This window comes from Pristiophorus japonicus, chromosome 13 (genome assembly GCF_044704955.1).
Source record: "Pristiophorus japonicus isolate sPriJap1 chromosome 13, sPriJap1.hap1, whole genome shotgun sequence".
Taxonomy (NCBI): Eukaryota; Metazoa; Chordata; class Chondrichthyes; family Pristiophoridae; genus Pristiophorus; species Pristiophorus japonicus.
Window position 1 is genome coordinate 125,149,292 of NC_091989.1, and position 18,272 is coordinate 125,167,563.

The 18,272-nt window shown below is 41.7% G+C and overlaps 1 protein-coding gene across 1 annotated transcript in view; it reads right to left on the reverse strand.

Moving 5' to 3' along the window:
* Positions 1-17,193, reverse strand: part of lpcat2 (lysophosphatidylcholine acyltransferase 2) — a 108,413-nt gene extending 91,220 nt beyond the window's left edge. Inside the window, exons 1-6 of the mRNA XM_070897989.1 lie at positions 16,880-17,193; positions 15,133-15,275; positions 5,838-6,058; positions 3,967-4,079; positions 3,795-3,855; positions 3,025-3,083 (exon numbers count right to left, since the gene is read on the reverse strand). Of these exons, the coding sequence (XP_070754090.1) occupies positions 3,025-3,083; positions 3,795-3,855; positions 3,967-4,079; positions 5,838-6,058; positions 15,133-15,275; positions 16,880-17,092 (810 nt within the window). The 5' untranslated portion in view covers positions 17,093-17,193. The remainder of the gene's footprint in view (positions 1-3,024; positions 3,084-3,794; positions 3,856-3,966; positions 4,080-5,837; positions 6,059-15,132; positions 15,276-16,879) is intronic.
* Between the last annotated feature and the right edge of the window lie 1,079 nt (positions 17,194-18,272).

The following is an 18,272-nucleotide window of genomic DNA, read 5'->3' on the forward strand; positions in this document are numbered from 1 at the left end:
AATATTGTGTGCTGAGAGATTTGTTTGGTGTTATCACTGGTGGAAATAAACATCTGTGCTATCGCAATTGCCTTACTGAGGGTCGGTGTCTCTACAGTCAAAAGATTTCGTAGGATGGTCTCGTGGCCAATGCCCAGTACAAAAAAGTCTCTGAGCATCTGCTCCAGGTAGCCATCAAACTCACATTGTCCTGCAAGTCGCCTTAGCTCGGCGACGTAGCTCGCTACTTCCTGACCTTCAGATCGCTGGCACGTGTCGAACCGATACCTCGCCATCAACACGCTCTCCCTCGGATTAAGATGCTCGCGAACCAGTGTGCGCAGCTCCTCATACGACTTATCTGTGGGTTTCACCGGAGCCAGAAGATTCTTCATGAGGCTGTAGGTCGGTGCCCCGCAGACCGTGAGGAGGACCGCTCTCCTTTTTGCAGCGCTTCCTTCTCCGTCCAGCTCGTTGGCTACAAAGTACTGGTCTAGCCGTTTGACATCGGCTTCCCAGTCCTCACCCTCCGAGTTTGCTGCATCTTTATGTTGATTTGTATACTCGTCGCCAGTTATTGTGTTCCTAACACAGATGAGGCTGCACACAGGGAGGTTAAAGTAACAAGTGACCTCAGTCTTTATTAAGACACTCCAGAGTGAGGCTTTCGGGGCCGGCTTATATACAGTGCTCCGAAGGGATGCTGGGATCCCTTGGGACTTCAGGGAGTGCATGCTTTACAGATACATAACAGTGAGAGTGACTTCCGAGGTTGCAGAAATGACCTGCAAACTCCTGACAGCTAAATCTCTGCACAAAATTTTCCCAGTGCCGAGCTTGCGGGTTTGGTGTCGGGTCAGCAGTAAAAATCACGGAACTTGCCAGCATGCTGGGAAATTTTCCTGTGAAGAGGGGTTGAAAGCTAAGTGGCGATTGTGCGAGTCCATTGAGTCCATTAGGCAATGTGAGTATTTGTGTGTTTTTCCAACTGATACTTAATGGACTCGCACAATCGCCACTTAGCTTTCAACCCCTCTTCACAGGAAAATTTCCCAGCATGCTGGCAAGTTCCGTGATTTTTACTGCTGACCCGACACCAAACCCGCAAGCTCAGCACTGGGAAAATTCCAGCCTTAGTCTGTCATAAGATTCCAAAGTTCATACACCCACATTAAAAAGTCAACTAATTTGTAACACTAATACAAAAGCAAAATACTGCGGATGCCGGAATCTGAAATATAAACAGAAAATGCTGGAAATCTCAGCAAGTCAGGCAGCATCTGTGGAGAGAAACAGAGTTAACGTCTCAGGTCGTCAGAACTGGCAAAAGTTCATAATTAACAGAAACGTTAACTCTGTTTCTTTCCACAGATGCTGCCTGAACCACTGAGAGTTCCAGCATTTTCTGTTTTTATCACTAAGTTGTAATGTTCGCTGCACTTGAGCTGCTAGAAAATCGAAAGAAATGATGGTCTCCTTGGGCCAAACTATTTTGTTTCCAGTTATCAGAACAAAATAGATGGTTTGAGGCTGAAATATTGATATCTAACTGGGAAAAGTATGGGAACTGAGCCTTAGTTTCTCCAACAATCAATGTCCTCGGAAAAAAGTAAAATTCATCAGAAAGCTGCAGGATTCCAATTGTGCCTAAACAAGTAAACATCTGGCTCCAGGTTGACAGTTTGTTGTACATTTGTTACTATACTACTTTGCCTACCTGATTTAGGGTCTGGTTATGGTCATGATAGTCACATTACAGTACCAATATATATTTTTAAAGCAGCATTTTGTGATATGACTGATATTTTCCAAGTCACATTTGGATTAACTGATAAATCCTATGAGTGTTGCTTATTCTGATCTAATCTTTTGGGCGTTTTTAATATGCAGGTGAGTCAACCAAAATTACAATTTCAATAGATAATGGTTAACTCGGGGCATAAATTCTAGATCAAATGTTTTCTTCAGAAGTGTTAATTGCAATTACTCAGCACTAAACATAAGAGATGACAATCTTTGAGCTTTTGAGCAATTGCCTCAGGGAGCTCAGGGTAAGCTTAACTATTCACCTCAACCAAAGAGGCTGAATAAATTGGGGATAGTTTATGTCAATACAGACTGTACCAGGTCTGTTGAAAAGATTAGGCTCAATGGGCTGGAAATTAGGTTGACGGTTTTGAGGCATAAATGTCAGGCGGTGGATAAATTTAGTGCCAGGAAATGGTTTGCATCGGCAGCCAAAAAGTTCAGCAGCTGCGCCCTGACAGTGAAGTGGAGCATTAAGGGAAGCATTCCACACTTCTCTTCGGGTGCTGGGCCGGGTGAGCAACTGAATATCTCGCGCTAAAGAGCCGGCTTCATAGTGTCCTAAGAGAGGCCAACCTGCAAAAAAAAAAAATCGGAACAAAAAACATTCCCTATATATTACTCACCCCAAATGAAGTGAAATCGTAAAAAGAAAAAAAAACAATCACACTTACCTCATGCAGACATTCCTTCCCTCACTACTGCCAGGACAGCTCCGCACACCAGCTTTCTCTGGCAGTGTCGCAACGGGGCGCTACAGGTTCAGCGCAAAATAAATTTTGAAAGCAGGTCGATACCGGGGGCGGTGTACACCGGTGCGACACTCCTGGGGGTACTCCTCTGTGCCGCCGGTACAGGCACACTGAAATTGCTGAGCCAATGCCGGCACATGCGGCTGCCAACCCTTTAGCACCCCTATTCCAAGTGGTATCCCAGCGAATTTATTGCCCATTGGCTTTTTCCTCATTGCACACCCTTATCAAAGCAGGCTTGTTAATGAACTGAAGTCGAATAAAATTGCCAGTGTTTAGACAATCACATCTAGTTACATGTGTTTAAAATACCTGGGGCCATTTCCCTCCGGATTGTGCACGCTTTGTAATCTCTTCAATAGTTTTCTTTCTAGAATCTAGTAAATATCGTTACCCATTTTCCTATTTCACTGGATCGACAAGTCTAGGGAGTAGAAGAGAGGGTGGGAAGATGGTGAAATAAAATTGTACATACAAAAAAACTCACCAGTTTATTTGGGTATCGAATAAGTACTGGCTGAACAGGAACTCCAGGAATAAAAGCGCCTGCAAACATATAAGAAATAATTAGGATTCTAACTCTTTTTTGAAACTGCGAGACATTGTCCTCTTGACTTAAAAATGAGTGGAAGCGTTAAATATGGTGGCTGGAGAGAGCTGAAATTGAGCAATATGGTAAGATATGGTAATATGTGGGATTGAACTATGAAAAAGAGATGACATATTTGGGCCTTTTGCTATTCTGAAGAATTTTTGTATCCCTGTATCTTAACCCATCATACTAAGCAGTTTCAGTAGAACAACAATTAATTTTACTTGTGGACGAATTTTTAAGTTTTCTGATCACTTAGTGATACATACATCAATTGAATTAATCAGAAATCTGTTAGAAAATAATGTAATTATTTGTGAATCATATTCACCCAGAGTTTCATAAAAATCTGACTTTAACACATATTTGAAGTCGGGAAGGGAAATAAGTTTGAAAGCTTAATGAAATAGACCCCTCTACTAACTTGCTAAAGTTATGTTAAAAAAAAAGGCTGAAAAGACAGGAGCAGGGAAAATTCAAATTCAATCAAATGCTCCTTTCTAGTTTTAAAATACCTGGGGCCATTTATTTACTGAATGAGCATGAAATTCCCAATTAGAACAATTATATTGACTATTACCCTCCAAATTTGTACGCTTCTGTGTAAAGTGTACATTTAAAATAAGGATGTGAGTTTGAAAATTTAACTAGAACAATTAGCTCACCTGATTTGAAAGTGATGAGGCAGGTACGATTTGTACAGGTCCCTTCTGGAAAAATCATAAGCTTGAAAGAGAAAGAATGGTACTTCAACAAAGCAGGCTTGTTACTGAACTGAAGGCGAATAAAATTGCCAGTGTTTAGACAATCACATCTAGTTACATGTGTTTAAAATACCTGGGGCCATTTCCCTCCGGATTGTGCACGCTTTGTAATCTCTTCAATAGTTTTCTTTCTAGAATCTGTCTCAGTGCGCGATACCAACACAGGCTGAACACAATGCAGCAATACTAAAACACACAAAAAACAAGCTTTATAAACTTTTTTTTCCATTATACAATTTTAAATCAGTGGCATTTGTTGGAAAAAACTGATAGAGCGGATGGAGGTAGATAATACAAGGCAGGTGTTCAAAAGATGTCACACTAAAAGAATACAATTGATTTATCCAAACTAAGAACCTCAGTTACATTTGACATTTTTGCAATTTATTTTAAATCACACCATACTCACAGAAACCACATGTTTGCCATGAATTCCTAACATTCAGCTGTAACTGGAATAATTCTATTGAGTTAGTGTTTTTTTTTCATAAAATATTTCACCCAATATTTTCAACTCTGACTCCACCAGGCTAGTTATAGAATGTATTTGCTTCAGAAGTGGTTCCAGTTGTGTTCTTTCAGTTTAAAAAAAATAGTAATTAAAAAAAACATTTACTCAGAGGTGAAGAAGTCAATATTTTGGAAAGGAATATCTGCTCAGATCCAACAGTGTGCCAATGTGAATTTTTTCACTTCGAACACCAGCCAGGAGGTTGGAGATGTCTACCAAATTGGAGGGATTTTTATGCTTTTGGGCCTACAAAACTAGCAACTGGGTTGAAACTGCCAAAACTTATTTAGGTCCCGTACAATTTGAGCACAGAGGAAAATGTCCTATTAGTCTAACCTAAATTCAAAACCAGGTGATGAAAGGGCAGTACTTATCCATCACATCTATATTTTAAAGATTCATTTCCACCTAAAATTAAAGGCATTATATAAATGCAAGTTATGTAGAAAAAAGTCCCACGCTGTTTCACAGCAGTAAAAGGAACAAATGGTCACAGAGCCAAAGGAGAAGAAATTAGGACGGGTGACCAAAAAGCTTGATACCTGACAGAGATTAGACCCCATGCAACCATACTAGAAGCAACAAGTCAATAACGTCATGGAGTGGAGAAAAACATCAAAAATAGTGCTAGATCTTTTGCCTTTTGTCTGAGACTGAGATTCTCTATTGAAGGTTTAAGATGTGGACATACCACCTACTCCTTCAGGTCTGTACTTTGACTCAGCTAGAACTCTCCCATTGGCACAGTTGGTAACATCAAAGTTCAAGAACTGGGACCCTTTCCAAGTCTTGGCACTCTCATCACATAAGGGGCTATCAAACACAAAGGGAATTACTTATTGTTTGAGTTGAAATTGGTTATTACTAACAAAAATGAATGTATTTAAATGTTGTAAAATTACATTATTTTTCTTGACTGAGAGTGGCAAAGAATTGTGTTAACAATTGTGTTTGTGGTGAGGGAAAAAAAAAACAATTTCATAGTTATACTAAAGTATGCAGTGGTTACAAACAGAAATATCATGACATATATGATCAAAATCTCCCTTAGTGAGGCTAATTATCGATACAGGGTATATTGCCTTTCAAAGTCATTAAATGAGCCTCAAATGTAGAACATGAGTCTATCGCATAACTGCTCATGACAAGAGTCTCCCTCTACCTCTCCAATTTACAAATCTTTTTCTACTGATTTCTCAGCAACAATTTAATATAATTATGTGTAAGGCATCAAGAATACTTTCACATAAAATTAAACATTTTCCCATGTGCTCATTCTTTTTTTTTTAACATAGCTATCAGCATTTCAAGAAATATACTTACAAAATGCTACATTTTAACTAATCTTGTTAATACTTACTGATAACCTTGGTTTATAATGTGAATGTAAAGCAAACAGTGCAATAGAAACAATCATAAATAAAAAAACTCACATCCAATCAAAGGAATGCGGGCATTCTCAGCTCGTGAGACAATTGATGGTGTGTCCGCTACGATATTCACAATTGCATCAAAGTAGCTCGAGTGAGGAGCAATGACAAGGATCGGTGCCTCAACTGCGTCAGCTTTTTTTCCCGTCACCTTAATTCGCATGAAGCCCACACAAAAGAAAAAGACACGTCCCAAGGATTTCAACATAATTTGTGAAGCGCGGCTGTAAATGAAATTTATTGATATGAGAAATTAGCACCTCTACCAGTTTAGACACGAAGAACACAGGTTACTTTTTTTTTGCTGGGGGGGATGGCAAGAATAAAAAGAATCTCTAGTCCCTCCTCACCTCCCCAAAATAAATTTAAAATAAAACTGGTTTATAACCATATATACATAGAAGATTTTGTGTTCCATTTTTGCATGCAAGGTTGACATCTAACGTGCAATCTTGCTTAAATTTAAATCATAATAGTGACAAGGAAAATATGAAGCTTTTCTCAAGGCAGTGTTCAAATTTTGCAATCCAATTTTCAAAAATTGAGATATGGTTGACTGCATACATATAAATAAATGTCTGCAGTATCCGTTAGGAAAAAGTTAAATAAGTTACCAGGAAGTTCAAATGGGCTTAAGACTAGTTTTGAATAGGACCAAAAGGGTGGCAGTTGAGGATCCAGCACCACCAGGACTAAAACAGCACTACAAGCTCCCCGTCAGGAAGAGGGCACCAATGGTAGTACAATATTAATAGAAATGGTCCTTCAAACTAAGAGTTATACAAAAGAAATAAATAAACTAAATTATAATCCTATTGCATTGTCAATTAAACTACCTGTACTGGTGTCCTGGTATGCCCTCCAGTCTCGAAAGTCAAAAGGACTTAGGTAAAATACCTGTTAGTTATATTCACGTTTTGTCTTTCTAATGGCTGTTTACATGCCTGGCTCAGATGACTTTTGCATAATGCAAATCACTTACACTTTTTTTCTCATTTTGAAATTTAATTTGCAGGCTATTAAATCCATAAGCTTCCTCTTTGTGAAAGTGGTTAGCATACATATAGTTACCTCCACCTATTGTACTCTACTGCCCTGTATTTGAGTTGGTCCTGTAAGACAGAAGTATCTAACCTGTGGTCTAAGGGCCATGTGGCTCTCAAGCATCAAAAGTCCAGGCTTCAAAGGCCAGACAACCATGACAATTTGCACTTTTGTTTTTTATTGGTTGGTTTGTCCTGCTTGAACTTTGGGGGCCCCAGTGGTTAGGAAAGGACTGGTTTTTTTCTAGTTCTGTTGCCTTATTCATAGATAAATCCTGCATCAGAACACCAGGATCGACTTGTATCAGCAACTTGAGATCTATACAAATTAATGGGAAGAGAGTGTAACCTTTAAATATGGCTGCTGGTAAGCTCCTCAGTATGCCCCTATACATCTCACAAAGACAAAATCTTGGCCACCTCTACCAAAGAAAGGACTCCTTCCAGGCCACAACAATTCTGATCTTACCGAAAACATTCAACTATCTCCACGCCAATCTGGAAAAGTTCATTTGACAACATTCCCCCATCTCACTTGCCCCTCACCTTTATGTGGTCTATCTCTGACTCTTTCTTCCCAGACTACTCCATCTCAGACAATGGGATTGCCACAGACTTTCACAACGACTTATATAATTTTTCACCATTCTTCCTGCAATAACTATATTCCAGTCGGTATCTGCTCTGTTAATTTCATTTTCCACATCAAAGGTCCTGAAATGTCTTCCTTTTTCCTCTTCCACGACTATCCCTCAATTGTGGTCAGCAAGGGCAGAAGTTGCAACTGGCCCATTTCCTCATCATCATAGATGGTCCCTCTTATCGAGGATGACTTGCTTCCACGCCAAAAAGGGACAAGTTCACAGGTGTTTCAACGAAGGATCTAATATTCCAGGTCCCGAACTACATGTTGAAGTGAAGGGTGGAAGATGCCTGTGCGTGGATTTTTTTTAACGTGTGGTGGCCGTTGCACACCAGCTACCACACGGGCTTGACAGAGCTAGGTCTTGGTCCAGTGGCAAAGATTAACCAAGACGACTGGCGACCAGCTCTGCTGCATGAACCGAGTGTGCACACATATTGCAGTGTGGACTGGTCCGTGCTGCCCCTGGGCCCTCGCCTATTCTGAGCCCCGATCACATCGTTCCACGATCACTCGCCGCTCCTGCGTCCCAACCTCGCCGCTCCTGCTGTACCTGCCCACGCTCCAATCAGCGACCTGGACCTTAGTGGCGTCCAATCCAGTCGCCCTATTCACAGCTGTCACATGGCCAACAGTATCCCTTTCATCCTCAGTTCCATCACACGCACCTCTGCATTCCCCAGATCATCTTCCATCATCGACATTGTGATCCCATCACCAAGCACATCTTGCCTGCTTTCTCCCATACCGCCACTGCCCCCCCCCCCCCCGCCATCGCGTACTGTAGCTACTCTCCCCCATGTAAGCATAGAAGTGCAACACAGTTCCATCTGCTTCTTCCAGACTAGATGCAACTTTCACCTCTTCCAGTCTTTTAAACCAAATATGGTCACGCTTGTTTTTTTTTGTACTAATAGATAACATATTTGATTTTAATCTTTAGCCATTGTTCTCCTGTCCACCCTTTGTTTAGGTCAGTCCTATTAAGGTGTTCAATTCCCTTCTTGTTTAGTTATGATAAAGGGTCTGTACCTGAAATGGTAACCAGTCTTCTTCTTAGATCAATGAAAATAGTGCTCAGAAACAGCCTTATTAAACTTTTATCCAACAAACATCAAAACATATTTTACTTAACAAGCTTTGATTATGGCAGTCATGCTTTTCAGGGCCTGCCATTGGCTGTGCCACTTCAGAGGTCCTGGATTTGGCACTATATGTGCTGTAGCATATTCCAGGAAATTTGGGAGTAAGATTGCAATGGGTAGGTCGATGGACAAAACAGTGTAAGTTATGCCGTATGCTGCCAATCACACCATTCCAGAAAATTCTGTATTTTAAAGTTAATAGTTTATGGAGGGCGGGGGTGGGGGAACAAATGATTGATCAAAGCATAAATATGTAATCATATTATGCACACACAGCTAAGTAAAATCTTCCAACCCATCATGCTTAATCTGTTAAGCATATTCATTGCATTAACTCTCTAACCATCTGGTGCAGCTAGTCGATAAATACTGACCTACACTCCTGTCAGTAAAAGACTGGAGGGATTTGTTTTCAAAGCTAGGCATGTTTTAACAATTGTTTTTAACCTTTTAAGCATACAAGCTTAATATAAAATAATTAGACAATTAAACAAACAGTTGATCTTTAAAACACTCTTTAAAAAAAATCCTGGAGATTACTGGAACAGTGAGCATGGATCCATCTCTAAAAAGGAAATAATGTAGCAAAGAACTTTAGGTACATTACTAGAATCCATTTATGAGTTGTTAACCCTGCTTAAATTTTTTACTTCTTTTTTAAATACACTTTCAACGGCATAAGGAAATACTGAGATGCAATTCCAATATATTGATTTTAGTTTGAGCGAATGGATCCAACTCAAAGTTTTAAACAAAATAGAATAGATTTTGTGATCCTAAATGTTTAATAATAAAATGGATGGCTAGCATATTACTGAAAGACCTACTGACCAGCTAGATGGCAATGACTGCTTAACCTGAAGTATATATGCACATGATGAGTGAGGTTTTAAAGACCTACCAACCATTAGGCGTTTAAATAAATCAGGCAAATCGAACTTTTAATTTAACACTAGATACATAATTTTCTTTTAAAACCTCCAAGATATTGCATTTTGAACTTGGTTGAGCAGTAACACTTTTGCCTCTGAATTAGAAGGTTGTGGGTTCAAGACCAACGCTGGAGACTTGAGCACATAATTTAGGCTTACACTTCTCTGCAGTACTGCATTGTCAAAGGTGCCATTTTCAGATGAGAACTTAAACCATTAGGAGCCCATAAAGGAGCCCAAGGCCTTGATTCAAAGTAGAGCAGGGAGTTCTCCCAGTATCCTGGCCAACATTTATCCCTCGATCAACATCACCAAAACAGATTATCTGGTTATTTATCTCATTTGCTTTTTGCTGCATTGCCTACATTACAAAAGGAGCGGCACTTCAAAAGTACTTATTTAGTTGTAAAGTTGTTTGGGACATCCTGAGCACACATACAGCTCTGTATAAATGCAAGTTCTTTCTTTTTATGGTGGCACCGGACATTCACATTAGATTATTTTTGTTATATGCAATGCTGGCACAGTGTGATGATCAGATGTGTTGCCAATTAAAAAATATATATTTTGTTGCTCATGTCCACTTCTATTCTGTAAAATTAAACATTCCAAAATAAAAAATATCCCAGCATATTTTTGTGCAATCTAAAATATGTACTACAACTTGCTTTGGAACATTTATTATGAACACACAGTATGGAAACTACAGTAGAATTATCTAGAAAAAATCTGAATGAAATTACTTTAAAAATAAATCATTTACAAAAGTAGGCTGAACGGTGATGTTATATTTGCAGTGGAATACTTCTGAAAGAAGTGCTTACTTGACTCTCAAAACTGGTTAGATGTGCTACAATGTACAACACTGTCATCCTTTTAAACTATTCTCCCTTCATTTTGACACTTTCTAACAGTCCTACTTTGATACATCAATTTCCCGAAGATTAAGTAAATGGTGATGTGGCTCAGGGCACATTATGGAGTGCTAAATGAGTTTGTTTCTATTTACTTAAATCCCCACCAGATCTTCGTAATCACCGGCCACCCAAAAGATGTCCATTAGCATATAACTTTTTAAAAACATGTTAGCATTACAAAGAAGCTGGGGACTGAAATTAGTAAAACTTTGATATTTTTGTACACCTGTTAAATTTGGGAAAGATTTCTGGGATTGAAGTGGCTAATATAACCCCGTCATTTATAAAATAGTTAAGATAAATACCTGAAAACTATAGACCAATAAGTTTAATATTTGTTGTGAGGAAAATCCTCAAAGTGATCTGCAACCAAGTAGCAGGTGAAAAGCATAACTTGTGAGGGCAGTCAAATAGATTCAGCAGGACCAGGTTCCCACTAATTAAAGTTTCCCACATCTGAAAATTTGAAATGTACAGTTTCAAAATGGTTTGCTGGATTATTCACTCTCTCACTCAAGATATCTTGATGAAGCAAAACTAATATACATTTTCTGAAGTCCGTCAGTGGTTTATCCAGTTACTGCAGCAAAGGCATACTGGTACAGTGGAGTACAATATTTTGTTACACATACGGTGTAAAGAAATTATACTTATTATGTCCTGAATGGCATGTGAACTTTCTTTATCACACTTTGTGGTGTACCATCTTAATTGCTGCTATCATACTTATAATGAAACAGGCTCCATCTGTTCCGATTGTGTTGTATGAGGCAAGAAATGCTGCAGTACTGTATAGCGATTGTGTTTGCCACTGCCTACAAGCTTTTCCACAGCTAAATTAAATGAATCTAAGCAAAATGAATGTTGTGCTCATGTGCTGGCACAGCCACGGGCAATGTGAAGTATTCTTTGTACTAATATTTTCTCATTTACAGTACTGAGCAAAAACTGGAGATGGGGGGAGAAAGAAAGAAAATACTCCCATTTATACTGGAAATCTCATTCCAGGATTAACATTAGCTCGTGGGTAGTTTCCATACATCAAAATGTGTTCTGGTGTAAATCCAGCAGAAAACGATTCTTAGAAGCTGCAGCTTTATGCAGCAGAATGTTACAAATTGGAATCTGACAATTCTCAAGACTAAATAACTTGTAATCTTTTATCATTTCCAGTACACCAAAAATGTTGCACTGGATTATCCAAGATCTAAGTTATTCAAATATGCCCATGTTGTTTCCAAATGAGGCAATTAAAAAAAAATATATATATTTATATTGTGTGTGTGTGTGGCGGGGGGGGGGGGGAGGAGAAAGAGTGGGCAGGTGAAGAGATAATGAAAGGTATGTGCTTCAAGAATCACTGGGTTGATAACATAAGGAAATCAAAAATACAAAATTTACAAGAAATGAATCTTTAGTAGATGACTGTGCTGAAATATTTTATCTGTAATTTATCTGAGGCGAGCAGAAGATAAAAATGAAAGAGCTCAGATGATAAACAAGAGCAGAGTTATCTGCAGCCCAAGGTCAGGATTACTGTAATCCCTTCCCGTTTCAATTTTATAGGTGATGTCAACAATTGTAAAATTTACAATTTAGTTTTGTGTTAAAAAAATCATTGCAGAATATGTGTTTTCCTTCATAGTGCAATTAGAAGGGTACACACATGAGATATCCAAAACTGGGCAAAAAGATTACATTAGAGCTCAAATTCCTGCTGACTGGAGTTGCTGGAAGTGGACAACAGCTAGTTCTCCAAAAAGAGATCAAATGAGAAAGTAGTAATAGTGAAGGCAGTAATGAGGCTGGGGATTACAGTTTACTAATGGTGCTAACATTTATTTTATTACCTTGGCTCCCAACTCTAATTCCCAGAAATTGTTAAAATAAAACACTATATGCTACTAGAGTTCAATCTCTACAGAGGGGAAAGGGGAATAGGACAAATACATAAAGACACGCAATTGGCAATTCAAATGAGAGCACAAAATAATATCCAATATAGCTGACTAGATAAAAGTCAACAGGGTTCTCAGCCAGAGCTCAGTATGCATCAACGTTACCTGTATTAACTGCTCAAGGGTCATTGCAAGAAAACAATTTCATCAAACAGTCCAGAAATCAGTCACAGCACCAAATTTTAAATAGTTTATAAAGATCATCCGAACTGAGTTATTAAACAGTTACTTAACATAACTTGCACATTACGAGATGATCTCTCCCACCACAGCTCATGAGAGGTGGCTTTATGCTTCCTTTCTCATGTTTGTGGAATTCTGTTAAAGATCCAACAGCCAGATGGAACTCTATATTATTCATTCAGACCCAAAATGTATTTGTATATGCATATGTGTGTATAAATGCACATATATACATGTGTGTATATAGATGTATATTGGCAATGACCATTTTCCATTGCCAAATTACAAAGGCAACACTTAAAGTGCATCGACTATTGCAGGCAGTTCAAGCAGCTGTTTGCGCCTTGTTAAAGTGCAATTACCCGTCATTACCCCTGCCCCCGTTGCCTCTCGAACTCCTGCGAGCCCTTCGTGCCAGCTTGGGCATCTTCCAGTCTGTTTTAATCTTCTCCAGCCACCCCCGCCCGCCCCCCCCCACCACCCGAGATGTCTGTGCTCCTCTAATTCTGCCCTCTTGAGCATCCTGGATTATAATCGCTCAAACATTGGTGGCTGTGCTTTCCGTTGCCTAGGCCCCAAGCTCTGGAATTCCCTCCTAAATCTCTCCGCCTCTCTACCACCTTCAAGACGCTCCTTAAAACATACCTCTGTCACTTGCGCTAATCTCTACTTATGCGGCTCGGTGTCAAATTCTAATCTCATAATACTCCTGTGAAGCGTCTTGGGACGTTTCACTACGTTAAAAGGTGCTATATAAACTGTTGTTGTAAAATGAACAGGACAATCTGACCGCCTCTTCAACAATCCAGGATCCAGGTCTTTAGTCTTTTTTTATAATTGAGATGTCGTTAATGTATCATCCCATCATTATCATTTCAAATGCTAGAACCTAAAAATTACTCATTACAGGTATATTGTACTGGCTGGGTAGGCCATGCTGTAAAGGATTGGCAATGTCTGGGCTTTGAAATTCTGAAAGCCTTTGGTAAGTAACATTTTGGGAGGTGTTGTAACTGTTGAAACAGCTAATGCCAAGTTTCTTCAGCACAGTCGTTGCTGTTCTGGTAGTGGTTCTATAATTGGGTGGTCTCTGTGGGTCTGGTGCTTGTTGAAGGGGCAGCATGAACTTTGTTTTAGTTTTAGGTATCAACCATGTGAAAAGAAGTAAGTTTATGATAAACAGTTGACTTTTCATTCACTTTATTTTGAGAATTATGCTTGATTTTGTTTCTATGTCTGAACAATCCTTAAAAAGGTGTATTCCTTTTGCAAAATTAAGTAATTAAGTAAGCAAAGTGCTCCTGTAAAAGACCTATCTTGTGTCATTGAAGTGGCTACTTTATCAGTTCAGGCAAAACAAACTAATTATCCCATGATTGCTTTGACACAGCACAGTAACCTGGGACTATCCTGGCCACATTATACTGGTCATTGCATATGGTGGACAAATCCCGATTGCTGAAGGGACTATATAAAGGTTGAAGCTTTTACTCAGGTCATCTTTAAAATGCTTCTTCACTTTTATTTTCTGACGACTCACCACATGATGTGGCATTCAAACCTACAGTCTGCTTCAACAGACTAGATTCAATCTTTCCTCAGTCAACCTGTCTCGACCAAACAGCAAAAGGGAGTGACAATTTGCCTCAACAGCCCCAGGCTAGGAAAGGAAAAGTTGTTTTAAAAAAAAAAGAAAACTGGCTTGTGTTTGCATTCACGATCATGATAAGGCCCACACTCGTGAATACAAGAGAGGACTGGGCCAGGCTCCACTCGGACACACCCAGTACACTGACATTCTCCATCCAGAGTCAGGTGTGGAGAATACTCATTCAGATGAGATACTGAAATCCTGTCATCACCCACCCAATTGTATCTGAACACAAGTCACTGCCTTCAGCAAATGAGGCAAGAAAACCAAAGGGGGCAAAAATTATATCCTGAAGAGTTACAAATACTACTTTCACCCAGATGCAAATGTAGTTTTGGCTGCAGATTAACTTGAAAAGTAGAACTGAAACTGGAGTTTCAAGTCCCAAATGACACCCAAGCGCACTAAGAGGAACTTTGCACTGACTGTCGTATAACTCCAGCCTAGAGTGAAGCCACATTTCAAAGTGCCCAGGGGTCCACCAGACCACCTTGGAATGTAAATCATTGATTAGAATCTTTTTATTAGAAGAATGTGAACACTCTACCATACTTTCAACATGAAAAATTTGGTGCCTGAAATGCAGAGTTCTACACAAAACAAATGCGCAGAGCTCAGTTGTCATTGTACCTCAGATGCCAGTTAGACTCACATCAGCAGACACTACAAGAGTCTGCCAACTGCACATGGCAACCAGCAGATATCAGTGTCAGGTCCTTAGCAGGAGGATTACTGCAGCCTTAAGCTCATCCTCCCAGAAAGTACTGAATGCCACTCTGTATTGGTAGTGCCTATGTGTTTGTAACCAAAAATAATCTGTGCTTACCATTTCCAGTTTGGAATTGGCTCCTGAGTTTCACATCCTAGGCAGCAGACTCGTCCGAAAAATGCGCATGGCCAAGCGACGAGAGCAATGAAGAAAAGACACAGGATGCGCAAGGGTACAATGGTGACGCTGGCTAGAGCTATCTGCAAAAGACACAAGAAAATACCACGGGTGACTGCCAATTCACTGCACTCACAGTAGAAAAAACATTTCCATGCACTGAAAACTAAACAGAAAACAAAGACGGGACCAAAAACAGAGAGAAAGAACTGCGCTCGGGAAAAAAGTAACATGCCCAATAAAATGCACAGAACTGAGCCCCGCTCCAACACACACAATCCCACAGAACAGTATTTAGACACACATATGCAAAGCTAAATGCTGATCCAGAGCACTGAAATTCACTCTGCTGACCCTGACAGTGTTGACCCCCACTCTGCTGCCCCCCTGCATTGCTGAGTCAAACTCTGCTGAGCTCCAGTGCTATCCTCGCAATGCTAAACCACTATGCTGACTCCCACTGTGCTAACCCTGGCTCTATTGACCTCACTGTACTGATCCTCACACTGTACTGACCCCACATTAATGACCCTGCAATGTTGACCCCGCAGGGGTGACATCATAGGCAGTCCCTCGAAATCTGCTGACCCCGCAGGGTTGACACCACAGTGCCGACTCCCACACTCTGATGACCCTGCAGGGTTGACACCGCACCCAGCTGACCCCACAGGGCTGACCCCAGAGTGTTGTTCACACACCCTGCTGACCCCACAGTGTTGTCCCCACACCCTGCTGACCCCAGTGACCCCGCACCCTCCTGACTCCAGTGCTGACCTCACACTCTCCCGACCCCACAGTGCTGACCCCGCTCTCTCCTGACCCCGCACCCTCCTGACCCCACAGTGCTGACCCCGCTCTCTCCTGACCCCACAGTGCTGCCCCGCTCTCTCCTGACCCCACAGTGCTGACCCCGCTCTCTCCTGACCCCACAGTGCTGACCCCGCTCTCTCCTGACCCCACAGTGCTGACCCCGCTCTCTCCTGACCCCACAGTGCTGACCCCGCTCTCTCCTGACCCCACAGTGCTGCCCCGCTCTCTCCTGACCCCACAGTGCTGACCCCGCTCTCTCCTGACCCCACAGTGCTGACCCCACACTCTCCCGACCTCACAGTGCTGACCCCGCTCTCTCCTGACCCCGCACCCTCCTGACACCACAGTGCTGACCCCGCTCTCTCCTGACCACACAGTGCTGACCCCGCTCTCTCCTGACCCCGCACCCTCCTGACACCACAGTGCTGACCCCGCTCTCTCCTGACCACACAGTGCTGACCCCGCTCTCTCCTGACCCCCCCAGTGCTGACCCCGCTCTCTCCTGACCCCCCAGTGCTGACCCCGCTCTCTCCTGACCCCCCAGTGCTGACCCCGCTCTCTCCTGAACCCCCAGTGCTGACCCCGCTCTCTCCTGACCCCACAGTGCTGACCCCGCTCTCTCCTGACCCCCCAGTGCTGACCCCGCTCTCTCCTGACCCCCCAGTGCTGACCCCGCTCTCTCCTGACCCCCCAGTGCTGACCCCGCTCTCTCCTGAACCCCCAGTGCTGACCCCGCTCTCTCCTGACCCCACAGTGCTGACCCCGCTCTCTCCTGACCCCAGTGCTGACCCTGCTCTCTCCTGACCCCACAGTGCTGACCCCGCAGTGCTGGCCACTAACGGCTTTCGCACACACAGAATCACCCTCTTTTACTTACTTTGAGCTTGTCGGTCACGGTGAGCTCGATTTGATAAATGAACGGATTGAGGATGTTCGGCGGAAAGAGCGAGTTCTGCCTGGGAACGGGGAAGATCTTTTTGAGGGATCTGCTCCTGCCCCCGCCGAGGTTGTACCTCGACATCCCGCCTGCCCGCCGAGTGCCGAGCGCCGTCGCCTCACCACAGCCTGGGCTCCTGTCCGCCCGTGACATGCGCACTGCGGCCCGGCACGCGCTGCAGAAGGAGCGTGCACAGAGCAGCGCACATTGCAAAACCTCACAAACTCTCCACTCTAATAGGATTACTTATCTTAAACCTGTCTGTCTGCTTTGGAATGCAATACTCAAACATTTTTTTTTGACTTTATAGTCACTGCAGAGGCGTCATCTAGATAACAAGACACTGCAAAGTGTTTGTACTTTTTAATGAAAAGTGAATCATTTGTCCAACCCTAGTCACAGTCAAACCTGTCAAGTCTCGTTTATTCAAATGACTCAGGTGATTGTAATGTCAATGTCACATCGGTGTGAACTATATTTTGACTTTTTTTTAGAAATTGAGTTTTAGACCCAATCAATTGTTTGGAGAAGAGGAAAACGAGGGGAAAACAATAATTTTGTTAGCCTGAGTTATGAATCGCCTAGGGCTAAAACCTTCACTTTTTTTCACACCTAACGCCCATTTTGCCACTGAATTGACGTATAATGCCCAGATATCGCCCATTTTGCCATAAAATGGAAACTGACAGGCTTTTTTAGGAGACTTATCGGCAAGTGTTATTTTTCCAATGGGCTTAACGCTGAGAAAAAATATTACCACTTTCTTTGGGCGGAATCAGCAGAATGGGCGAATTCAATGCCCATAACATCGCCCAGCGTTACTTTCTGCACGGAATTAATGCCAAGGTTCAATATTAACACCCGGCGACTATTTTTTGTCGTAAAGAGCCTATTTACCCAAACTAGCGGCCATGGAGATAGTCCATTGTCAATTTCACCACCTTGCACATATATCGCCCAGAATATCGCTCGCTCAAAAAACCTCCCACAAAAAGTGGAACTAACCGGGATGTACGCCAGCGGTATGGCTGCCATTTGTTAAATCCCACTCTTACATGAGGAGCTGATACATGAAAGATTTGCTTGAAAGAGCACTGATGTGAGTGACAACGCTGACACACTGCTGTGTGTGTGTAGCTCAGACATCAATGGTGCCAATCACCTTGGTGCCAGTTAAAGTTTACGTTGATTGATGTTAAGTTGTATTTAACCCTTTCATGGTGAGGAATCACCAGTTTGTAATGGTCCAGCTAAAGCGCAACAAGGTTATGTTCAATAACAAAAGTTTAATACCAACATTGGTCTGAAATCATAAGTATCACAGCCAATAACA